This window comes from Myxine glutinosa, chromosome 4 (assembly GCF_964187855.1).
Source record: "Myxine glutinosa chromosome 4, kmMyxGlut1.1, whole genome shotgun sequence".
In the NCBI taxonomy this organism is placed as follows: Eukaryota; Metazoa; Chordata; class Myxini; order Myxiniformes; family Myxinidae; genus Myxine; species Myxine glutinosa.
In genome coordinates, this window is record NC_136264.1 from 163,092,665 (window position 1) to 163,113,917 (window position 21,253).

General features: G+C 45.6%; 1 protein-coding gene across 15 annotated transcripts in view; it reads right to left on the bottom strand.

Annotated features, from left to right (window-relative positions):
* Positions 1 to 21,253, bottom strand: part of CLOCK (clock circadian regulator) — a 142,209-nt gene that overhangs the window by 11,907 nt on the left and 109,049 nt on the right. For all 15 annotated transcript variants that reach the window (XM_078776696.1, XM_078776695.1, XM_078776701.1 and 12 more), the window contains 4 exons: positions 14,188 to 14,294; positions 12,386 to 12,533; positions 5,655 to 5,733; positions 177 to 498 (listed from right to left, as the gene is read on the bottom strand). In XM_078776696.1, coding sequence (XP_078632822.1) covers positions 177 to 498; positions 5,655 to 5,733; positions 12,386 to 12,533; positions 14,188 to 14,294 — 656 coding nt within the window. The remainder of the gene's footprint in view (positions 1 to 176; positions 499 to 5,654; positions 5,734 to 12,385; positions 12,534 to 14,187; positions 14,295 to 21,253) is intronic.

The following is a 21,253-nucleotide window of genomic DNA, read 5'->3' on the forward strand; positions in this document are numbered from 1 at the left end:
TTGGCCCTATTCTAGAATTGATCCATTCCAAAGCCCCATTCAATGTAAGAAAAAGCAATAAAATATAGAAAAACCAAAGCAACATTTGTTTATCTGACAATATAATTGTCCTTACACACTGAACACATGTCGCAGTTTCTCTTGCTTAATAACCGTTTATAAGTGCAAAAAATCACCAGGCTCCTTGCATCGAGTTGAGTCTAACGGGGATCCTGGCACCATCTTTTTCCTGGAAAGCGGGTCCAGAAAGGAAGACACAGAATCAAAAGAGTTTGTTTGGTTGGCTGTGTCCACCAAGCACCCGGAGTCTGGTTTGGACATGCATGGAGATGAAGGGAGCTGTGGAGATGTGGGGAAAATGTGTTCACTGTCTCCAAGGTCAGCAAAAGTCCAACTTTGGCTGGATTCTGTTTGGCTAGACTCAGAAGAGATAGAGACTTGGCCTGAGACAGATGGTGCATCACACATGGTAGATTTCTCAGGAAGTTCAGGATGCCTCTAGGAAAAGGACACAATAATATGCAACTGATAATCCTGAAAAATAGTTTTTCTTCTCTTCATCAAATTAACATTTCACAATTGTAAATGATGACATAACTAGGCAACTACTCTTGAGACATTTTCTCTACATTATGTAATTAAAGAAATAATAATGTTATGTCGGGTGGGGTAGTGATATGTAGAGCCAGATAGATCTGTGTCGGCAACCTGCTTCGTCTGTCGCGGTAAGGAATCTGACCTGTAATAAGTTTCATGTCTAGGCGTTTTGTCGGGTAAGAGTATATCTGTGGACATACCAGGATGTTCGAGTGATAAGTAGCGTAGGGATTAAAGAGTAGCGCCCCTGTGTGTCCACACCTGGTAGCCAAACCTTTGTCCCTTTTGGCAATGCACACCTGGAGACACTTAGTTAGGATCTCTTTAGTGCAACATTAAATGACTCCCTTCCCTGACAGTGACTTTGGAAGGAACAGGCAAAGAAACCAGGCCGGGGCACCGCCGATGATGGCCGCCGCCAATTACACCTCAGACAGGCCTAACCACATCGAGTGCCACGCGCTATCACCACGCTACACGCTACGTGCTATCACCACGCTACATGCTACGAGCTATCACCACGCTACGATCCTGTGATTGGTCGGCGCGCTGGGCGCAAACCTCCAGCCAATGAATGCGAGAGGCGCGAAGCTGGAAGGTTCGGTGGAAGTCGCTGGTTGTTAGCGCGCCAAGGCTGATGTCACCGTCAAGGTTATTTAAGAGAGTGCCGAACGCCATTTTGAGAGAGTGAGTTGGTCTGGAGAGTCTCTTGCGGTTCGTGCCCTTGTCTGCGCGGCTAGCCCTTTTGGACATCCGGCGCTTCGTCTTGCACAGCCCGAGTTGAGTTGAGATATAGCCCGAGTAGAGTTCGCTTGCTTCTTGCACGTTTGCTTTGGGAGAGCTGACTGGGACGTGGCAGGCCGATCATGTGGAAAGATCGACCTCGCTTGGAGCCGCTAGCCTGCGTTGGACGCGCGGTGCTTTCCTGCTGTGGGACCTCGTGGTGCTTGGAGCGGTGCTCGGTGCTTTGGAGCTCGGTGCACGGACCTCGTGAGCGGCGGGAGGCTTGGAGCGGGGCCTGGTGCGGTGGCGCGCGAGCAGGGCCGAGCGGGGCCGTGTTACTCTGCAAGACGACAAGACCAGATAAGACTGCACACTACATTACCCATTTCCCCCAAACATAACGAACGTTTTTCTTTTGGTGATTCTTGTCCCTCGTTTGTATTTGAGGTCTGTGTGTGTGGGGACGTCCCGATTAGGACATTTTATTATCAGCGCGTGCTTTTCCTGTCCTTGCCTTTTTACTTTAATAAACCCTTGTATTATTTGCGATTCCCTGTTAAACCTGTGCCCGGTTGAATTAATTTCCCTGCAGCTGCCGTCGCCATCCAAAGGTACACGCTTACGCAGCTTCCATTTTCCTTCTTCCTCCCGAGCGACCATAGGAAAATCCGTATTGGTTGTTGCCTCCGAATAAACCGTTTAGGCCTATCCGCGACCTTCTGGTGTTAACCAGGAGTTGCACGACAATAATAATAGCCTGTGGGATATATTTTTTATTATTTTAATATTATTTTTCATGTTGGGGATTGAATCCAAAAAACATTTAAACTGGATCCTAATGCGAACATACAAGGGAATCAAATGGAAGACCAAATACTGCATTGGCGTCATCAGAAGGAACCCGAATAAGCAAAGAGCAAAGGTGGAGTCATTAGGAGGAACCTGCAGAGGATTCGGGTTTCAGCCACTACTCCTCTACCCTCAAATCCTACCTGGCACAGCCAAATGAGCCTTACAGAAAACTTTCTGCAAGAATTCACTTCTCCTTACACATACATAACGAGAGAAGGAAATGAAGAAAAAGCAAAAATTAGAATGAATAGAGAGAAATGTGAAAACGTAGAAAAAATTGTGAAAGGAACAAAGAACAAAGATGAGACATTAGACACAGGATGAGATAAATTGATCCATTGTTCACACTGATATTCCATGTCCACAACATATGCCATGTGCGCATGAAATCAGTCCCACCTACTGCACGTAGTGCAACTGAGCCCAAGCAGAGATTTTGGCAACACAAACAAACACAAACACAACACAACACTTGAAAAAACACAACACAGTGCCTTACTCTTTATAAAAAATACAATCGATCTTTAACATTCTCCACTTTTATGAAAATAGGACAGTCAGCTATATATCCTTATTCAAAGGCCCCTCACAGAACCGCAAATGATAAAATTCCAGAACTGTGCATCATGCCGGGAATTAATATCCTGCAGATAGCCGGCTTAAAGCCAAATCTGGACGATACGCCACCCGAGCAGTTATGTGACGTGCCTCAGTCCTTGCACGTGCCTTAGCAGTCTACTAGCATAACATAGGCATTCCCCTAATTTATTTATTTCCCTCCAGGAGTTTTCAATTAACCAACTCGGTCAATGGGGGAGAGATGACAGAAACAGGAGGCACATGTCTCCTGAGGAATAATCAATTCAATAATGCCCAAGACAGATGGCATGATATCCCGGAAATGAAGCCAACAATAAACACAATACTTTAGGAGTCATGGACGGTGAGAGAACGTGGCCATTTGGTTGAGTTCAAAGCATGTTTATTCGTACAGAACCCAGCACACGCTCTCAAGCCCGTTTATCGGGAAGCAGTATATATAAGCACTCAAACACGGCGAGAGTGGGCGTGCCCGGGCGGCCTGGGCGAGCCCGGGAAAGGCAAGTCTGGACATGCCCGGGAAAGGCGAGACTGAGCGTCTCTGGGCGAGCCCGGGAAAGGCAAGTCTGGACATGCCCGGGAAAGGCAAGACTGAGCGTCTCCGGGCGGTCTGGGCGAGCCCGGGAAAGGCGAGTCTGGACATGCCCGGGAAAGGCGAGACTGAGCGTCTCCGGGAGGTCTGGGCGAGCCCGGTACAGTGATCGCTCCCTGGTTGCGTCTTCGGCAGGTGTAAGGCGATTGTGTATGCTCAGCGGCAACCGCTACACGCGCCCCCCCAGAATCGACTTGCACCGGCAGGGTCAATTTAAGGGGGGTCCTGATGACCCAGCCGAAGCGACCCCTGGAGGGTCGTGGGGGGGGGGGTCCGATGTGGTGGTGGGTGGTCGAGCGGGGGGAACCGTGGACAGGGGGCGGCCTCGCCGTGACGTACTCTGCTGTGCGAAGCGCTGGGGGGACGTAGGACCGGGGTGAGCCGACCGAGGGGCTGGTCAAGTCCTCGGGGGAGGCTGCCGAGGTTCCTCGCGGGCCTCCCGAGGTTGCAGTTCGCGGGTGCAGTGCCGAGAAGGCTCGAGCAGCGCTCGGCCTCGGTGCACGCGAAAAGCGGTTGAGCCAACCGAGGGGCTGGTCAAGGCCTCGGGGGAGGCTGCCGAGGTTCCTCGCGGGCCTCCCGAGGATGCAGGGTCGGAGAAGTAGTTGCGGCTGTAGTTGTAGAGTGAAGTTGTGCGAAGGTGACGAACAGCAGTGCGCGCGAAGGTAACGAAGCAGCCGTGCCGCGAACGTCAGAGCGCGCGCAAGAGATGAGCAGCAGTGCCACCCACATCGCGTAACTGCATTCCTTCGGAGGGTCCTGGAGCGGGCTCGTCCCTCCGGTCGTAGAGGAGGAGCCGAGCGCGGTGCGCGAACCACATGGCCGCTCGTCGGTGCCAAAACTCCGGCAGCGCGATCGAAACTGCCGTGTTCGTTTGCAGCCCCCGAATCCGTTCGGGGGTAGACGAGGTCACCAGTTTAGGAGTCATGGACGGCGAGAGAACGAGGCCATTTGGTTGAGTTCAAAGCATATTTATTCGTACAGAACCCAGCACACTCTCTCAAGCCCGTTTATCGGGAAGCAGTATATATAAGCACTCAAACATGGCGAAAGTGGGCGTGCCCGGGCGGCCTGGGCGAGCCCGGGAAAGGCAAGTCTGGACATGCCCGGGAAAGGCGAGACGGAGCGTCTCCGGGCGGTCTGGGCGAGCCCGGGAAAGGCAAGTCTGGACATGCCCAGGAAAGGCGAGACTGAGCGTCTCCGGGCGGTCTGGGCGAGCCCGGGAAAGGCAAGTCTGGACATGCCCGGGAAAGGCAAGACTGGGCGTCTCCGGGCGGTCTGGGCGAGCCCGGGAAAGGCGAGTCTGGACATGCCCGGGAAAGGCGAGACTGAGCGTCTCCGGGAGGTCTGGGCGAGCCCGGTACAGTGATCGCTCCCTGGTTGCGTCTTCGGCAGGTGTAAGGCGATTGTGTATGCTCAGCGGCAACCGCTACAATACTTAACAAACAAATAAATAATCCCCGGCGAAGGGCCTACAAAGTCACGCACTTTGAACCGGGTGAGATAATTAAAGGCTGACAGTTCATCCCAGAATGACACAATGGGTATTCTTGTATGTTGGAGGTGGCGAAGTTCGGCAGGCAGACTGCGGGCAATGGTGTGCTGTGTTCGCACATAGAAACAGTCATAGTCAATCGATGTTGCGGATGCCCACCTAATCCGTGTCATGGCCACCCAGCAGCACAGGCCAATGGCACATGGCCAGAGTTCTTACAATCAGAGGCGATCACGGTGCAAGGCCCGTCTTTCTCTGGCACCACAGGACAATAGCATGCCACCTTGTTTGCCACCACTCAGGGGCGGCCATGCTGGAGAGTCAACCTCAACAGCAGTTAGCCACAGGCCAGACACGTTGACGTTGGGGATGCTCAGAGCGCCCCCATCTCACCTGGCCAAACTCAGGGGACAGGCAAAGACAATCTTACCTTAACCAGGCTAAAATGACTCGGACCAATCACCCAGCTGGGCCACACGAGACACCTTTACCCCATCACAAACAAGAAATATATGTGGTCAAAAGTCTTATTACAATGCAAAACACAAAGGTGTTAAGGTCTTAAATGAGCCAAAGATCCATCCTCCTCCCTTGTAACACTATTTTGTAAATGTAACACTATTTTGTAAATGTAACACTTTTGTAAATGTAACACTATTTTGATTCAAACACTTTATTTGATCAACATGACAAACATCGTATTTTGCCTCAAGATATAATTACAGGTTGACATAAAACAAACCGATTTAAGCAATAATCCGAATTTTATCCCTTGCACTAATAAACGATAAAACTTACTGTTTGAGTGTTGTGATGAGATATAATTTTCGAACATTCTTCATTTTGAATCCTTTCTTGGGCAAGCACTTCATCGTAACTGTAAAAAAAAATATCAGAATAAAGAAAACAAACAGCATGTGCTAAAATATGTTTCGAACTTGAGGGAAAATCTGGAGCTTGAGAAGGACGTCACTTAAATATATATATTTGAAGAAAACTGAAACATTACATTTCATGTAGCCAAAAAGTAGCATAAATAGTCATTTTGAAACACCTTAGAATTTAGCACTCTCTAATAATTTCAATTCTGTCCTTCCTTTCCAACATCTGGACATCTTCAACTAACTAGTGATCGAAGCTTCGCTTATGTAACTCTCTTGTACATGGTGTGCATATTCACATTTGACACTGTAACCTGGACCCACACTGCCATCAAGAAGACGCCATGCAGAGCACGATACTTGCAAAGTCCACCCCTCCCAAAATAAAAAGTTGCCATGGATACATCAAATTGTCTATTTCATTAAGATTAAAATTGACGATCTTAATTAAAGCTCGGGTCAATCGGATTAAAATTGATGATTTTTCAGATGAAAATTGATGATATTAGAAGCTTGACCTTTGACATTTTGACCTCAAAATTAGTTGGCTTCCCAATTCAGTGATGCACTTTGCAATTGCTGTTTAATATTCAAGTTAATAGGATGAAAATGGATAATTTTTCAGACAAAAATTGATGATTTTAGATGTTGGACCTTGAGTTGACCTTTGACCTTTAGATCCCAAAATAGTTGCTTTTCAAATTCCGTGATGTACAATGCAATTGCTCTTTACTTTTCAGGTTAATCAGATGAAAATTGATGATTGTTCAGATGAAAATTAATGATTTTAGAAATTCGACCTTGAGTTGACCTTTTAGCTTTTGATCTCTAAAATAGATGGGTTCCCAATTCAGTGATGCACTATGTAATTGCTGTTTAATTCACAAGTTAATAGGATGAAAAGTGACAATTTTTCAGATAAAAATTGATGATTTTAGAAGTTTGACCTCAAGATGACCTTTGACCTCAAAATCAATATACTTATTCCTCATGACCAGCTCTACCATCTGCTGAAGTTTCGTGAAGGTTGGTTTAAAATTGTGACCTGTAGACAATTGACAGACAAACAAACAGACAGAATAACAACCAATACCAAAAAATATACTTGAAAAAGCTACTATTTTGCAAGTAATAAATCGATTTGACTTATTGTGCCATCATCTGCCAAATGAGAATTAGATACTTTGCATTTGGTGGAAAGATAGCATTGTGGTTGGCGTGTCCGCTATGAGTGTGGGAGGATGGCTCTTCAATTCTGATGCTGGCCGAGTCATACCAAAACATTTTAAAACTAGAAAAAGCAATCATAGATGGTTTTGCGTTTTTATAGTATGCATTTTATAGACATACTCACATTCTAAATGTACCATACATATTGTCGCGCAACTCCGGTTAACACCAGAGTCGCAGATGGCCTAAACGGTCTTATTCGGAGGCAACTACCCAAACACAGATTCGGCTATGGCCGCGCTGGAGGAAAAAGGAAAATGGAGGCTGCGGCGAAAGCACTTAACTGCAGCACGCCAACGTAGATCCGGTCCTGTAAGAGGAAATTAACTCAAGCGGGCACAGGTTTGAATGGGGATGCAAAATAATACAAGGGTTTATTGAATAACAGGCAGGGACAGGAAAATACGCACCGATAATAAAAGAAGGTAGCTAAATTGGGATCCCACACACAACAGATTTCAGAGACGAGAAGAGGGAGGGAGATGAATTAATAAAGAAAAACGTTATGTTATTGTGAACGCGGAGCTCGGTCTTATCTGGTCTCGTCGTCTTCCAGTGTAGCACGGCCCCGCTCCAAGCCTCTCGCCGCTCCCACGAGGTCCGTGCACCAAGCTCCAAAGCACCAACACCGCTCCAAGCACCACGAGGTCTAACAGCAGGACAGCGAGCTCCACTCGGGCTACATCTCAGCCCAACTCGGGCTGCGCAAGACGAAAAAGAGCTGCAATAGCGAGTCACTTTTCTGCGTCTCTCGAACCACTGCCAGAAGCAATTGCTCTGAAGAAACTGCATGCACTCCAGCGAACTCTCCACTCAACTGCGCTACTCAACTCTGCGCAACTCAACTCTGCACACTCAACTCTGCGCACTCAACTCTGCGCACTCAACTCTGCGCACTCAACTCTGCGAACTCATCTCTGCGCATCTCAAACGAACTGCCCTCTCAACTCAACTCAACTCGGGATCCAGCTCCTCGTCTCTCCTCTCAACTCGACTCGCACCGGGACTCACCCAGGTGCACGCCCACTGCGTCACTCCCACTCGCGCTCCTTGCTCCCTTGCTCCCAGTGCTATTCGAGGTGGACACGCCTCTCGGAGGTGTAAATGGCAGCAGCCATTCGGCGGTGTCCTGGCCTGGTTTCTTCCTAAGTCATGTCAGGGGGAGGGCGTTATTTAGTGTTGCACTAAGGACTTGTCGGAATGTCTATGTGCTGTGCAGTGCCAAAAGGGACAAAGGTTTGGTTAACCAGGTGAGGTCACACAGGGGCGCTACTCCTTAATCCCTACACTACTTATCACTCGAACCTCCTGGTAGATTCACAAGTATACATCTTAACCGACAAAACGCCTACACATGAACTTATTACAGGTAGTTTTCCTTACCGCGACACCTCGAAGCATGTTACCTACTCAGCTCTATCTGCTCTACATATCACTACCCGCCAGACATAATATTTTATAGATGTGCTCACATTCTAAATGTACCATACATATTTTATAGATGTACTCACATTTAATTTTGTCGTACATACTTGATAGATGTACTCACATTCTTATCGTACCGTATAAAAACTGTGGTCTACGTTGTGCCACTATGTGCGGACAAACAAACAGACAAACAAATGGATCCAGATGCAATACCCTCTTCTCTGGCAAAGGTAACGATATGTGACGCTTCCTCGATTGATGATCAGCATTTAGAGGATAGAGCCCGGTTTAAAAACTGTGACTTGGCCTTGCTCATGTGGGGGATGAAGGGGGTGAGGGCAAAGATTCTGTGTAGCATCTGCGGCCACAGCAAACTGTGTTTCGAGATGAATGACAAGATAATTACTCATCAAATATGACAACAACACACCCAACCTGAGCAAGTAAAAGCGAGCAATTCTCTATGGTAAAAGAAAATATACAAAATTAATTTTTATATTAAAGAAACATAAATTCAATATGGCCAACGAGCCTAATTTATACCAACCAACTAATTTATACCTCACCGCAGGCAGGTTGGTGGTCTTTCTGTCTTCTACCGGCTCCTCTCCTGCCTTGCTCCTCCAGCTCTCTCTGGGCTCTGTCCCCCAAATATTCCTACAGGTCGCACAAGATCTGCCTGCAACCCACTTATGGTTAAACTGCCAAAATCAAGACTCTCTGCTCACCTTCACTCCTTCATTCCTCTTTTCTCCCGCCTCTGAAACAAACTCCCTCACTCTCTTCAATCCCACTCCTCCCTCCAGGTCTTTAAAACAGCTGTTCACCACCATCTCTTATCTTCCCCCATCCAAAACCTTGATCTTTTCTACCCCTGCTAATTTCACCCCAAATCCATTTTTTTGAAATACCAACTTCTTTCCTGGAAGTCCTTGGTGTCCTTGTGTTTTATACTCCCCCCCCCCCCCCCCTTCCCATGCCGCCTCCCGCCAAGCCCTCTCCCTCCCACACATTTGCGATGTCCCTGCTCTCAAATGTTTTGTTTATGTGCTTCCCCTTCTCTCCCCATCTTGTCTACCGCTCCCCTTTTTACATACTTTGTTTGTCTGTTTGATTTGTTTGTGTGATAAATGTTAGCATCTGCGGCATCTGCGGTTAGCATCTGCATCTGTTAGCATCTAGCACCCCCAGATCCACCTTGTTTGAAATTCCAACTTATTTCCTGGATATCCTGGCAGTGTCCATATGTTTATACCTCTCCCACCCCCCCCCCCCCCTTCACATGCCTCCCCCCCAAAGCCCTCTCCCTCCCACAGATCTCTCGATGTCTCCATGTCTCTCGGTCCCTGCTCTCAAATGTTGTGTTTGTGTCCTTCCCCCTCTCTCCCCATCTTGTCTACCGCTCCCGATGTTATTTGTTTTATGTGTCTGTTTGTCTTTCTGTGTGATTAATTTTCGCTCTTTCACGAGCCTCGATCTTGTATACAAAAAAAAAAAAAAAAAAAAAAAAAAAAAAACTTTCACGAGCCTCGATTCTGTATACAAAAAAAAACAAAAAAACTGCGGTGTCATGTCACTGATGTTTGCCAGGACGTTAAATGCCAGCGTATATCGATTAATTAGTTTCTGCCTTGATCAAATCAAGTTGTTAAATAATTATGCAGTCATTCACTCTTTAGGTACATTTAATGTTGATATTGTTGAGGGTGACATTGAATCTGATGTTAGGCCGCCATCTTTCAGAACTTAATAAGACTGAAGAATACATGTGAATAAATGGCTGGCGGATCATTTGCTCCTCTTAATCAAAATTGTTTGGAGAGCTACAGGTGTTTGTTTTTGAAATACTGTAATAACAATGGAGGCCATAAAAACGAGCACAGATTGCACGGCGTTTACGGCAACATTCCCCGTCATGTTATTGATAACGCATGTTGCATAACTTGCCACCAATTGGTCAAAATTGCATCAGTAAAGGTTAAAATTGTGTTTGCAAACTACTTATTTGAGTACTGTGTTGTAATTTAATACATTATCTGACCATGATAATAATGGCGAGAATATAGAAATGTTACTGGATGCAATAAATATTTTATTTACATATTTCTTGCAGAACTCTGACAATATATTGTTTGATGAAATCTCCATAACAATGTTGAGTCAATTTTCTCCTATCTGCATCAACATTCATATCATTTCTCTCAGGGTTTCCGTGTATGGGCTCGACGAGTGCACCTCGGCGGACTTGGTCACATTTTGAGCTGAATCGTTGAGCACGTGGTCTGAGGTGTGCTGCAAGGTTTACGGGCTCGAATGGCATGCCCGGGCTTCTCACCCACAATTTGACGAAGTTTTCTAATTTAACCACAAGTTGGTTTTATATCTTGGATGTGGATCATGTCCAAGTTAGTCGTGCCCATTCCTGAGGGTGTGCTTGTCCATATCTAATTTTGCTGTAATCTATATGGTTCATTCTCAGGTGTTTAAAAATTGCGTCACCCGCAAGCAGCTTCACACAGTAATGACATGGGTTTATACAATTTCCATTTAAACTATAATCTTTCAGCACCTGGCATATGTTCTTGAAAAAATTTTGAGTGCAACAAAATCGTCAACTTCCTTCAACTCCTAAAACAATTATTTACAATACAAATCATCCCCCATCACAATCAAGATAACACGAAAAAGAGCAATCAGAGATTGCAAACCCTTGCCAGGATGTATTTTCAGTGTTTTTTTAAGGCTTTTGTATTAAAACAAATATGGTGGCCGAACCACGTCACCGATGATGTCATCATTATTTTTTTTCTAAACTAATTTATTCCTAGATTATGCTCAAGAAATTTCATCTTGATCGGATGAAGTTTTGTACTTGTCGAATTATGACGTCATAATGGAGGCACCTGTGACATCATCATTAACATATTTTATTAGTCCCCTACCGGTGTACACCGGAGGGGCCTATAGGTTTGCACTCTGTCCCTCCATCTGTCCGTCCGTCACGCAAAGAACAGCTTTCCGGACTTTTTTCCTAAACTCTTAATGCTAATGATTTCAAACTTGGCACATGGTTTCCTCATGATAAGTTGCAGATCAAGTTCGAACTTCACGACGTTTTGATCATTTTTGACAAAGTTATGGCACTTTGAACTTTGGTAATTTCCCCAACAGTTTTCCGGAATATAATTTGGAGTGCGGTAAGTCAAAGCTGTTAATATTCCTCGTTTTAACTCCAATTTACATTCTGTTTCCACTTTTAGTGAGAAGTAGGGGTCCGTGCAAGCATTCATAAACTTTATTTGGTGCAAATTGGATATTTTTTAGCCGAGTTACCTCAGACCGTGAGTTGGTAATTATATAATTCACACATAGTGCTATACGTGCAGGCTGCTCCACGGAGCGACCTTGCTGGCTTATTTTAACTCCGATTTACATTCTTTTTACCCTTTTAGTGAGAAGTAGGGGTCTGTGCAACCATTCATGAACTTTATTTGGTGCAAATCGGATAATTTTTAGCAGAGTTACCTCAGACCGTGAGTTGGTAATTATATAATTCACACAGTGCAATACGTGCAGGCTGCCCCAACAGTTTTCTGGACGACAGACTGCCGGTAGGGGACATGTATTGCAGCGCAATACTCAAAATGCTTTTTCCCCATGGAGTGTTCTTTTACAATGAGCCATGTCTCAAAAATTTTCTATTCAGCGCTTTCGGAGATAATTATAGAGGTGCAAAGTTTTTCGGTTTTTCCAAGATGGCGGCCGAACCACGTGACCTATGACGTCATAATTATCATTAAAAAATTGTACAGGTGGAGTTGCAACTATGGTGAAAATTTCCTGTCAATCGGACCAACGGTTGCAGAGAAAATTATATTTATTCTGTGCGGACAAACAAACAAACAGACAGACAGGCAGACAAACGGACTCAAATGCAATACCCTCCCCTCAGGCGAGGGTAATAAGTAAATGGTGGGTAGTTAGCCTCACCGAACGACAGTATGTGTGCAGACAACAAACTCAGGCCGTGAGCTCCACTGGTGATATGAAATGAAGTGCTGCGTCTGCAACCAGAGCCACTGCTGACCCTTTGTAAGGAAACGGTAGTGGCAGGAAGTACCTTTCCCGTAAAGCCGCACTGTAGGCCAAAAGGACAAAGCATATAAGGTTTGAGACAATTGCTGCACAACCAAATTCAAACACTGTGAAACACAAAGTAATTTTATCAAGTAGTACTGTCAATACACCTTTACAACCTTGAGGAGCTAGGTATTTATTATATAAGCAAATATAATATGGTCTGACCATGCCCAACCAATTCAAAATATGGAATGGAATTGAGTCTGCACAATTGAATACATTATCTGAACATCCTTCGCAAAAACGAAATCTTAGGTCAAATATGAGAATGTTTGTTTCCAAAAACACAACAAAAAACAACAACAACATGCATTTTAAGGCCATTTTCCCTGCTAGAGCGGGGGTTAGCCTTGCGGCCCCCATGACAATCTTCTCCATTTTGTCCTATTTTCTGCATCTCTCCTTGTTAACCCCCTTGCCCGCATTTCTTCTTCCACCATCTTTAGCCAAGTCTTTCTCGGTCTTCCCCGTCCTCTATTTCCTTCTACATTCATTTCCATCACTCTTCTCAACCAGTCACTTTCATCCTTCCTCAACACATGACCAAACCATCTCAACCTGTTCCTCTTCACAGCATCAATCACAGGCTCTATTCCCATCATCTTTCGCAATTCATCATTTGTCTTCCTCTCTCTCAACGATACTCCGCACATTCATCGAACCATTCGCATTTCCACCCTTTCCAGCCTTCGTTGCTGCTCTACGTTCATTACCCATGTCTCGCTCCCATAAATCATAACACTTCTCACACATGCAGCATACACCTTTCCCTTCAGCTTCAATGACACTCCCCTCCTCATCAGCATGCCACTCAGTTCCCGAAACTTCTTCCATGCACATCTCACTCTAGCAACCGTTGCCGAGTCTGATCCACCTTCTCCATTCAGCATGTCTCCGAGGTAGCAAAATGTTTTCACACCCTCCAGCTTCACGCCATCTCCAAGATCCAACTCAACATTTCCTCCATCTGCAGCTCCCTCTGTGCACACCTTACATTTGAATGTAGCTGCCACACTGGTTAATGACCCTCTCAGACCACTACATTTTTGATGAACCCACTCAGCTCACATTGTACATTGAATGGAGTTCACTCCGACACCCTTCCTGCACACAGCACAGGGCCACTTCCCAGTTCTTTCCACCTCACCACATGCTTTACCACTTGCCATCACCTTCGTCTTTCCGATATTCACCTTCAGACCTTTTGTCTCCATACATTCCTTCCACTTGTTCATCTTTTCCTTCAGTCCACAAACACAACTTGTCATTCTTCAAACTTCAAACAAACATTCATCCTTCAAACTTCAAACATTCAAAGTCAAACACAACTTCAACTTCAGTCAAACAACACACTTCAGTCCACAAACACAAAACACAACAAAAAACAAGTGAGAGAATTGAAGAAAATGACAGAATTGAGTCAATTGGAGAAGTGCACATTTCCACTGGAGTATTGGCCTTTTCCATGTGTTGGCCTTTTCCTCTCTGTCAGATTTATTACTTGTGCAAAAAATCCCTGAAAGATGAAGGAAAGACACTGAATGCAAGGGTCCAGAAAAAAATCTCTTCTGATAAAGATATAAATGAGCAAACGTATAAAGTAGAAAGAGGGAGTAAGAAATCGCCTACGATCAGAGAAAATCCGTACTCACAGCTTTCATGACATTGAGCAATCTTCTCCAGATCATCCACATGATAGTAGTCGTAGCCAGATGTTCCAAGGATCTCAAAGGGCAAATAGCCAATTATGTCGTAAGCTCTGAAATGAAGTGCAGCAAACTTCAATCTGAGCTCTTGGTGATAGTGCTATGATCCCAGGTTCAATTCCAGTACATGGATATCAAGGTAATAGCTCATAGTGCTCTTACCCAGGTAGCCAATGATGCTGGACCAAACATCCACCCACCTGGTGTTATTTTACAGCATGACATGGGCTCTAACTCAAGACCCAAAGATCTTAAGCACCACCTTAACCATAAAGCCAACACCAGGCTTTTTGTTATTGCAGAACTGTTATTTTTACCTTTTCACTTTCTTTTTGGAGGACCCCTTCCCCCTCATCTCCTTTACCTTTCATACTATTCCTTTAACACCTCCTTTTTATCCCTGTTCACATCTTTCCCGGCACTTCCTTTTTCTCTCCCATCTCCTCATCCTTGCCCTCTCTCATATGCAATATTTAGATAACTCTCAATGAATCTTTTTGTATAAATTAATGTATAAAGGTGTTGTTGTTGTTGTTGTTGGTGTTGTATAGCCCCGGACAGTTCTCTCGAACAAGCCCGCAGCACGGAGACAGCCAATCAATCTCTCAAGAGCAACCTAGAGATCCCCCACATCCAGGATGGTGTACCTCTGCCTTCATGAAGTCAGGGCCACGACAGAGTTGGATAAAGAGAGAGGGGGAGACAGAGAAGAGAGAAAGAGAGAGAGAGAGAGAGAGAGAGAGAGACAGAGAGACAGAGAGACTTGACTTTTGTGTGCTTTTATTATAAAAGTATCAAAACACACATGGAAAACACCACAAATTTTTACAAGAAAAGAAAGTTGTACAAGCAAAAAAGATGTATATACATATATATGTGGACATTGAGCATAAGTAAATTTTACAAAAACAAACTCAACACCTCATCTGTAAAAAAAATCGTCGTTCACACTGCCGAAACTTATCCGGGCCAACACTATTCCTTTAAAGCAAAGAGCACATTTTCATCTCTGCCACTCAATTTGATCTTCCTAGTTTTATAAATTGCAAGTTTAGCAATCCCGCACAGAAAATTCAAGAAAGGGACCGCTGTCTTGCTCTTAGTGCTCCTTTCAATGCCATACACAAAAATTGCAACAGAAAAAACAAACTTAAATTCATAAAATAACTGTTGGAGGAAACAAAAAAGGGGTACCAATCTCCTACATTCCACAAAAGCATGGGTCACGTTTTCAGCCTCTTCACAAAAAGGACAAACATTCTGTACAGAGGGATCAAACTTATTAAGTAAGTATTTGCTGACCAGGGCCTGATGAACTAATCTCCAATTTAAGTCTCTGGTTCGACCTAAAGTTGGAGACCTATACATTGCTTTCCACATTGGAGATAGGAACGAACTAGCCGGAAAGATCTCCCACCTATTTTTTAAAGGTTTTGTGAAACCCGGTATAAGCACCTCTTGGCATATCCCATAAATAACTTTTTTTCCCATCACATGAAACACACCACAACCATCTGAATTTGAGAAGACACACTGTTGTTTTTTTAAGGTGATTTGGAGCTCGGAGAAGTAGAGACGAGAGTCCACCACTTCATCTGCCCCAGTCCACCCGATATTTAATTCCCTGAAAGTTTTAATCACAACGCTCAAATCTTTGTCCACCATTCTAGATGACCGAACCCCCCACTTTTGATGTGAGAGAGCCGGTGGATAACCATCCATTTAGGGAAGGCTTCATCAGGTCTCGCACTCTGTTTATTCCATTACTGGTGAAGCAATGCATAAATGACCTGGAGGTTGAAATTTCAGGGAATAAAGGATTCAGAACCAATGGCTTATGCATATATTTTTTGGCATCGTAGGACACCTCTAATCGTTGTATTCCAAGGACTTGCCAGGCATTCAAAAGGCTCTGATGAAACTCGGGGAACAGAGTCGTGTTGACATGCTGCAGGTCCACGAGGAAGAGCTCTCGGTCATACTTCAACCCATCTGCTCCTGCAGCCAAGCATTTGTGAGAGGTCGCCACGGGACACACTCACCATACAATAAACGCTTTATCGTCAACATGCGGAAAGTCATTATCTGACTCGGGACATGTATCAAGCTTTGGCCACCTGCATTTCAGGGTCTGCACACCACGTCTGGTCCAAGCCAATGGTGGCCTCCCCAGAAAAATGGAGTTAGAACCCTCTGAATGCCTGTGACCAAGTATCTAGGAGGTTGGAGGGGGATAACTTTATGCCAAATAAATGGAACCACCAGGTTATTTATTATTGTCACCCTTGCCTTAAGAGATAGAAGGTGGTGCAACCGTTTCCATCTAGCTAGTTTCTGCTTAATTCATTCCAAGAAACCCTCCCAATTTTTTTGTTCATATGCTTGGACTCCTAGAAATAACCCTAAATATTTAAACCCCTCTTTATTCCACTGCATTCCTCCTGGTAACACAGGCAGAGCTGAGGAAGGCGGACTGGGGCCCACCCATAAGGCAACACTTTTGTTCCAATTTACTTTTGCCGTGGAAGTGAGCTCAAACTGGGACAGACATCGAGAGCCTTCACCCGCATCATTTTGAAATGTCATCCGCATAAGCTGAAGTGACCATTTTGTAGTTTTTTGTTAAGGAGACTCCTTCCACTGAGTTGTGGAGCAAAGCTAGTAATGGTTCGACCGAGAGACTGTAGAGCATACCTGAAAGCGGGCAGCCCTGACCGATGCCTCGCTGACAGGGAAAAGGGTGACATAAGCTGTTGTTTACCTTCAACAGGCAGGATGCATTTTCAGACAACAACTTAACATAGGAAACAAAATTTTGTCCAAAACCAGCTCTCGTTAGTACAACAAACAAAAAAGAATGGTCAAACACAACAACAACAGACATTTTAAGGCCATTTTCCCTGCAAGAGCGGGGGTTAGCCTTGCGGTCCCCATGACAATCTTCTCCATTTTGCCCTATTTTCTGCATCTCCCCTTGTTAACCCCCTTGCCCGCATTTCTTCTTCGACCATCATTAGCCAAGTCTTTCTCGGTCTTCCCCGTCCCCTACTTCCTTCTACATTCATTTCCATAACTCTTCTCAACCAGTCACTTTCATCCTTCCTCAACACATGACCAAACCATCTCAAACTGTTTCTCTTCACAGCATCCATCACAGGCTCTATTTCCATCATCTTTCGCAATTCATCATTTGTCTTCCTCTCTCTCAACGATACTCCACATATCCACTGAACCATTCGCATTTCCACCCTTGCCAGCCTTCGTTGCTGCTCTACGTTCATTACCCATGTCTCGCTCCCATAAATCATAACACTTCTCACACATGCAGCATACACCTTTCCCTTCAGCTTCAACGACACTCCCCTCCTCGTCAGCACACCACTCAGTTCCCGAAAATTTTTCCATGCACATCTCACTCTAGCAACCATTGCCAGGTCTGATCCATCTTCTCCATTCAGCATGTCACCTAGGTAACAAAATGTTTTCACACCTTCCAGCTTCAAGCCATATCCAAGATCCAACTCAACATTTCCTCCATCTGCAACTCCCTCTGTGCACACCTTACACTTGAATGTAGCTGCCACACTGGTTAATGACCCTCTCAAACCACTACATTTTTGATTAACCCACTCAGCGCACATTGTACATTGAATGGAATTCACTCCGACACCCTTCCTGCACACAGCACACGGCCACTTCCCAGTTCTTTCCACCTCACCACATGCTTTACCACTTGCCATCACCTTCGTTTTTCCGATATTCACCTTCAGACCTTTTGTCTCCATACATTCCTTCCAATTGTTCATCTTCTCCTTCAGTCCATCCATACTTTCTGCAATCAACACCAGATCATCTGCATACAACAACTCCCACGGTAAACCCTCCTTTACGTTCCGAGCTAGCACCTCCATCACAGCTACAAATAGTAGTGGACTTAGTACCGACCCCTGATACACTCCCACCTTCACCTCAAACTCACCACTGTTCCCGTCCTTCGTCCTTACAGCTGTGCACGCTCTTTTGTACATTGCCATCACTACTCTGATAAACCATTCCTCCACTCCTAACTTCCTCAATGCCCATGTCACTACTTCACGTGGAACCCTATCGAATGCTTTCTCCAGATCAACAAACCCAAGAAACAACTTCTTCCTTTTCTCCATGTACTTCTCCTGCAACTGCCTCACAATAAAAAGCGCATCTGTCATCCAAAACCTGCTCTCCTTCGTACAGCAAACAAAAAAGAATGGTCAACACTGTCAAAAGCTTTTTCATGATCTAAAATAACCAAACAAAAAACCATGAGATGTAGTACGACCGAGACTGATCAAGTCTCTCACAAAAAAAATGTTATCGTAAATAGAACGCTCGGGAACACAATAAGACTGATCAATATCAATCAAAAGGGGGATGACTTCCTTGAGATGTATCGCGAGTGCCTTCGACAATATTTTATAGTCCGTATTTAGGAGTGACACAGGCCGCGAATTTGTGACGTCTTGCAAGTTCCCTTTTTTAGGAAGGAGACACAAAACTGACCTCCGGCAACTTAATGGCAATTCACCTTGTTCAAGGCTATCATGAAAGATGTCAAGGAGAGTAGGGCCTAGAATGTCCCAAAAGGCCTTGTAAAATTCAACTGGGAGGCCGTCAAGTCCAGGGGCTTTCCCATCTTGGATTCCTTTAAGAGCAGCAGTAAGTTCTCCGAGAGAGATGCCAGGCTCCAGTTGTTGCTGGTCTTCAGACAGAGATGGGAGCAGTTCAAACATCCCGTTTCTGTTTTCCTGGTTCACCGTTCTCAAGGCAAACAGCTTTGAATAAAAGTTTCGTAATTCATTCTTGATGTCACTTTGAGAAGACAGAAGCGCACCGGCAGAAGAGTGCAAAGCCTTGTTAATGGTCCTTGTTAAAGTGGACATCTCTCTGACCATTCTCAGGGAGCCTGCTCAGCGTCGACGAGTCTGGCATTTCACTCAGGCCAACTGGCACGGTCTTCAAGCAGCCATCAATCATCTGGACTGGTCTCCCATCTCTACCACCTCTGACATCAACTCATCCTGGGAATTCTTCCAAAGTAAATTGCTCTCTCTCATGCACAGATTTATCCCATCTCGTCTTCAGTTGTCATACCCTTCCTCCCGTCCATGGTACACGGAATCTTGTGGTGAGGCTGTTGCCCAGAAACAACTTGCCTTCGTCTCCTGGAAAGCAAATCCAACGGAAGGAAATCTCATTTCCTTTCACAAAGCCCGAAACAAGTGTGTATCCACCCTCAGGAGAGCCAGGAAACAATATCTCTCCGTTCTCAAAACCGAACTCTCTTATCTTTCTCCCTCTTCCAAATCCTGGTGGCGTCTGGTCAAATCCGTTTCTGGTGTTTGTTCCCCCTCAAACCCCTCCCTTACCTCAAACGGCTACACAGCTGACTCCGCACGTGAAAAAGCTGAATGCCTCAACTCTGTGTTTGCCTCTAAATCTTGTGTCCCAAACCCATCCCTCTCTGTACCCACCATACCCAGTCGTACCCAGCTGCTCCTGGACTCCATGTCCTTTCCTCCTGACAAGGTGGAAAAGTTTCTGTCAACCCTCGACTCTGATTCTGCAACTGGACCCGACGGCATCAGCCCACGGGTCCTAAAATCCTGCTCTGCCGCTCTATCTCACCCTCTCTCTGTTCTCTTCACCCTCTCTTTTGCTCAAGGTCAACTGCCATCTGTTTGGAAATCAGCCAACATCACCGCTTTGCACAAAAAAGGTGCAAAAACAGATCCTAGCAACTACAGACCAATCAGCCTTCTCCCAATTATCAGCAAAGTCATGGAATCCATCATTGCTTCGGATATGAAATCTTTCCTCTTCTCCAATGGCTTGATCTCTGATCATCAATTTGGTTTCAGACCAGGTCACTCTACTCTGGACATGCTGCTTCTGCTGTCTCAACAATGGATGGAGGTCCTCAATGCCAAACAGGAAATTAGAGCTGTCTCCCTCGACATATCACGTGCCTTCGATATGGTCTGGCACCCCGCTCTGCTCACCAAACTCTCCTCCTTTGGTATCCATGGAAATCTCCACGCATGGCTGGCGGACTTCCTCTCTCGTCGTCGTCAACGTGTGGCCCTGAATGGGTTTCTCTCATCTCCTCTTCCTGTTCAGGCTGGAGTTCCCCAAGGCAGTGTTCTGGGCCCTGTGCTTTTTCTGGTCTTCATCAATGATCTCTCTGACTCTCTTGAAAATCCTCTCTATCTCTTTGCTGATGACTCCACTCTCTGCCACTCCATTCCTCTTCCCTCAGATCGGCAGTCTGCAGCCTCCTCACTCTCTGAAGACTTGGACAAAATCACAGACTGGTCAAACAAGTGGAACATGTCTTTCAATCCTGACAAATCTCACACTCTTACTATGTCTCTCCGAAAAGATCGACTGGACAACCCTCCCATTTACTTTCTCAACAATCCTCTCCAAGAAGTTCTGTCGCTCAAGCTTTTGGGTCTTACTATCTGCCATGATCTTTCTTGGGAAAACCACATTTCCAAGCTGGCCTCCAAAGCCAGTCGCCGACTGGGCATCCTCCGTCGTGCGAAGTCCTTCCTCGGCACACCTGAGCTCCTCACCACATACAAGGCTTTCATCCGCAGCTCAATGGAATACTGTTCTCCCCTATGGGCCGGTGCTCCTGCCTCACACCTAGCTCGGCTTCACGCTGTTGAAACCAAAGCTTTCAGAATTATTGGAATCTCCCGCGATGAAGCTATCTCTGAGGGCCTTTCACTCACTCACCGCAGGCAGGTAGGTGGTCTTTCTGTCTTCTACCGACTCCTCTCCGGCCTTGCTCCCCCAGCTCTCTCTGTGCTCTGTCCCCCAAATATTCCTAGAGGTCGCACAAGATCTGCCAGCAACCCTCTGATGGTTAAACTGCCGAAATCTCGGCTCTCTGCTCACCTTCACTCTTTCATTCCTCTTTTCTCCCGCCTCTGGAACAAACTCCCTCACTCCCTTCAATCCCACTCCT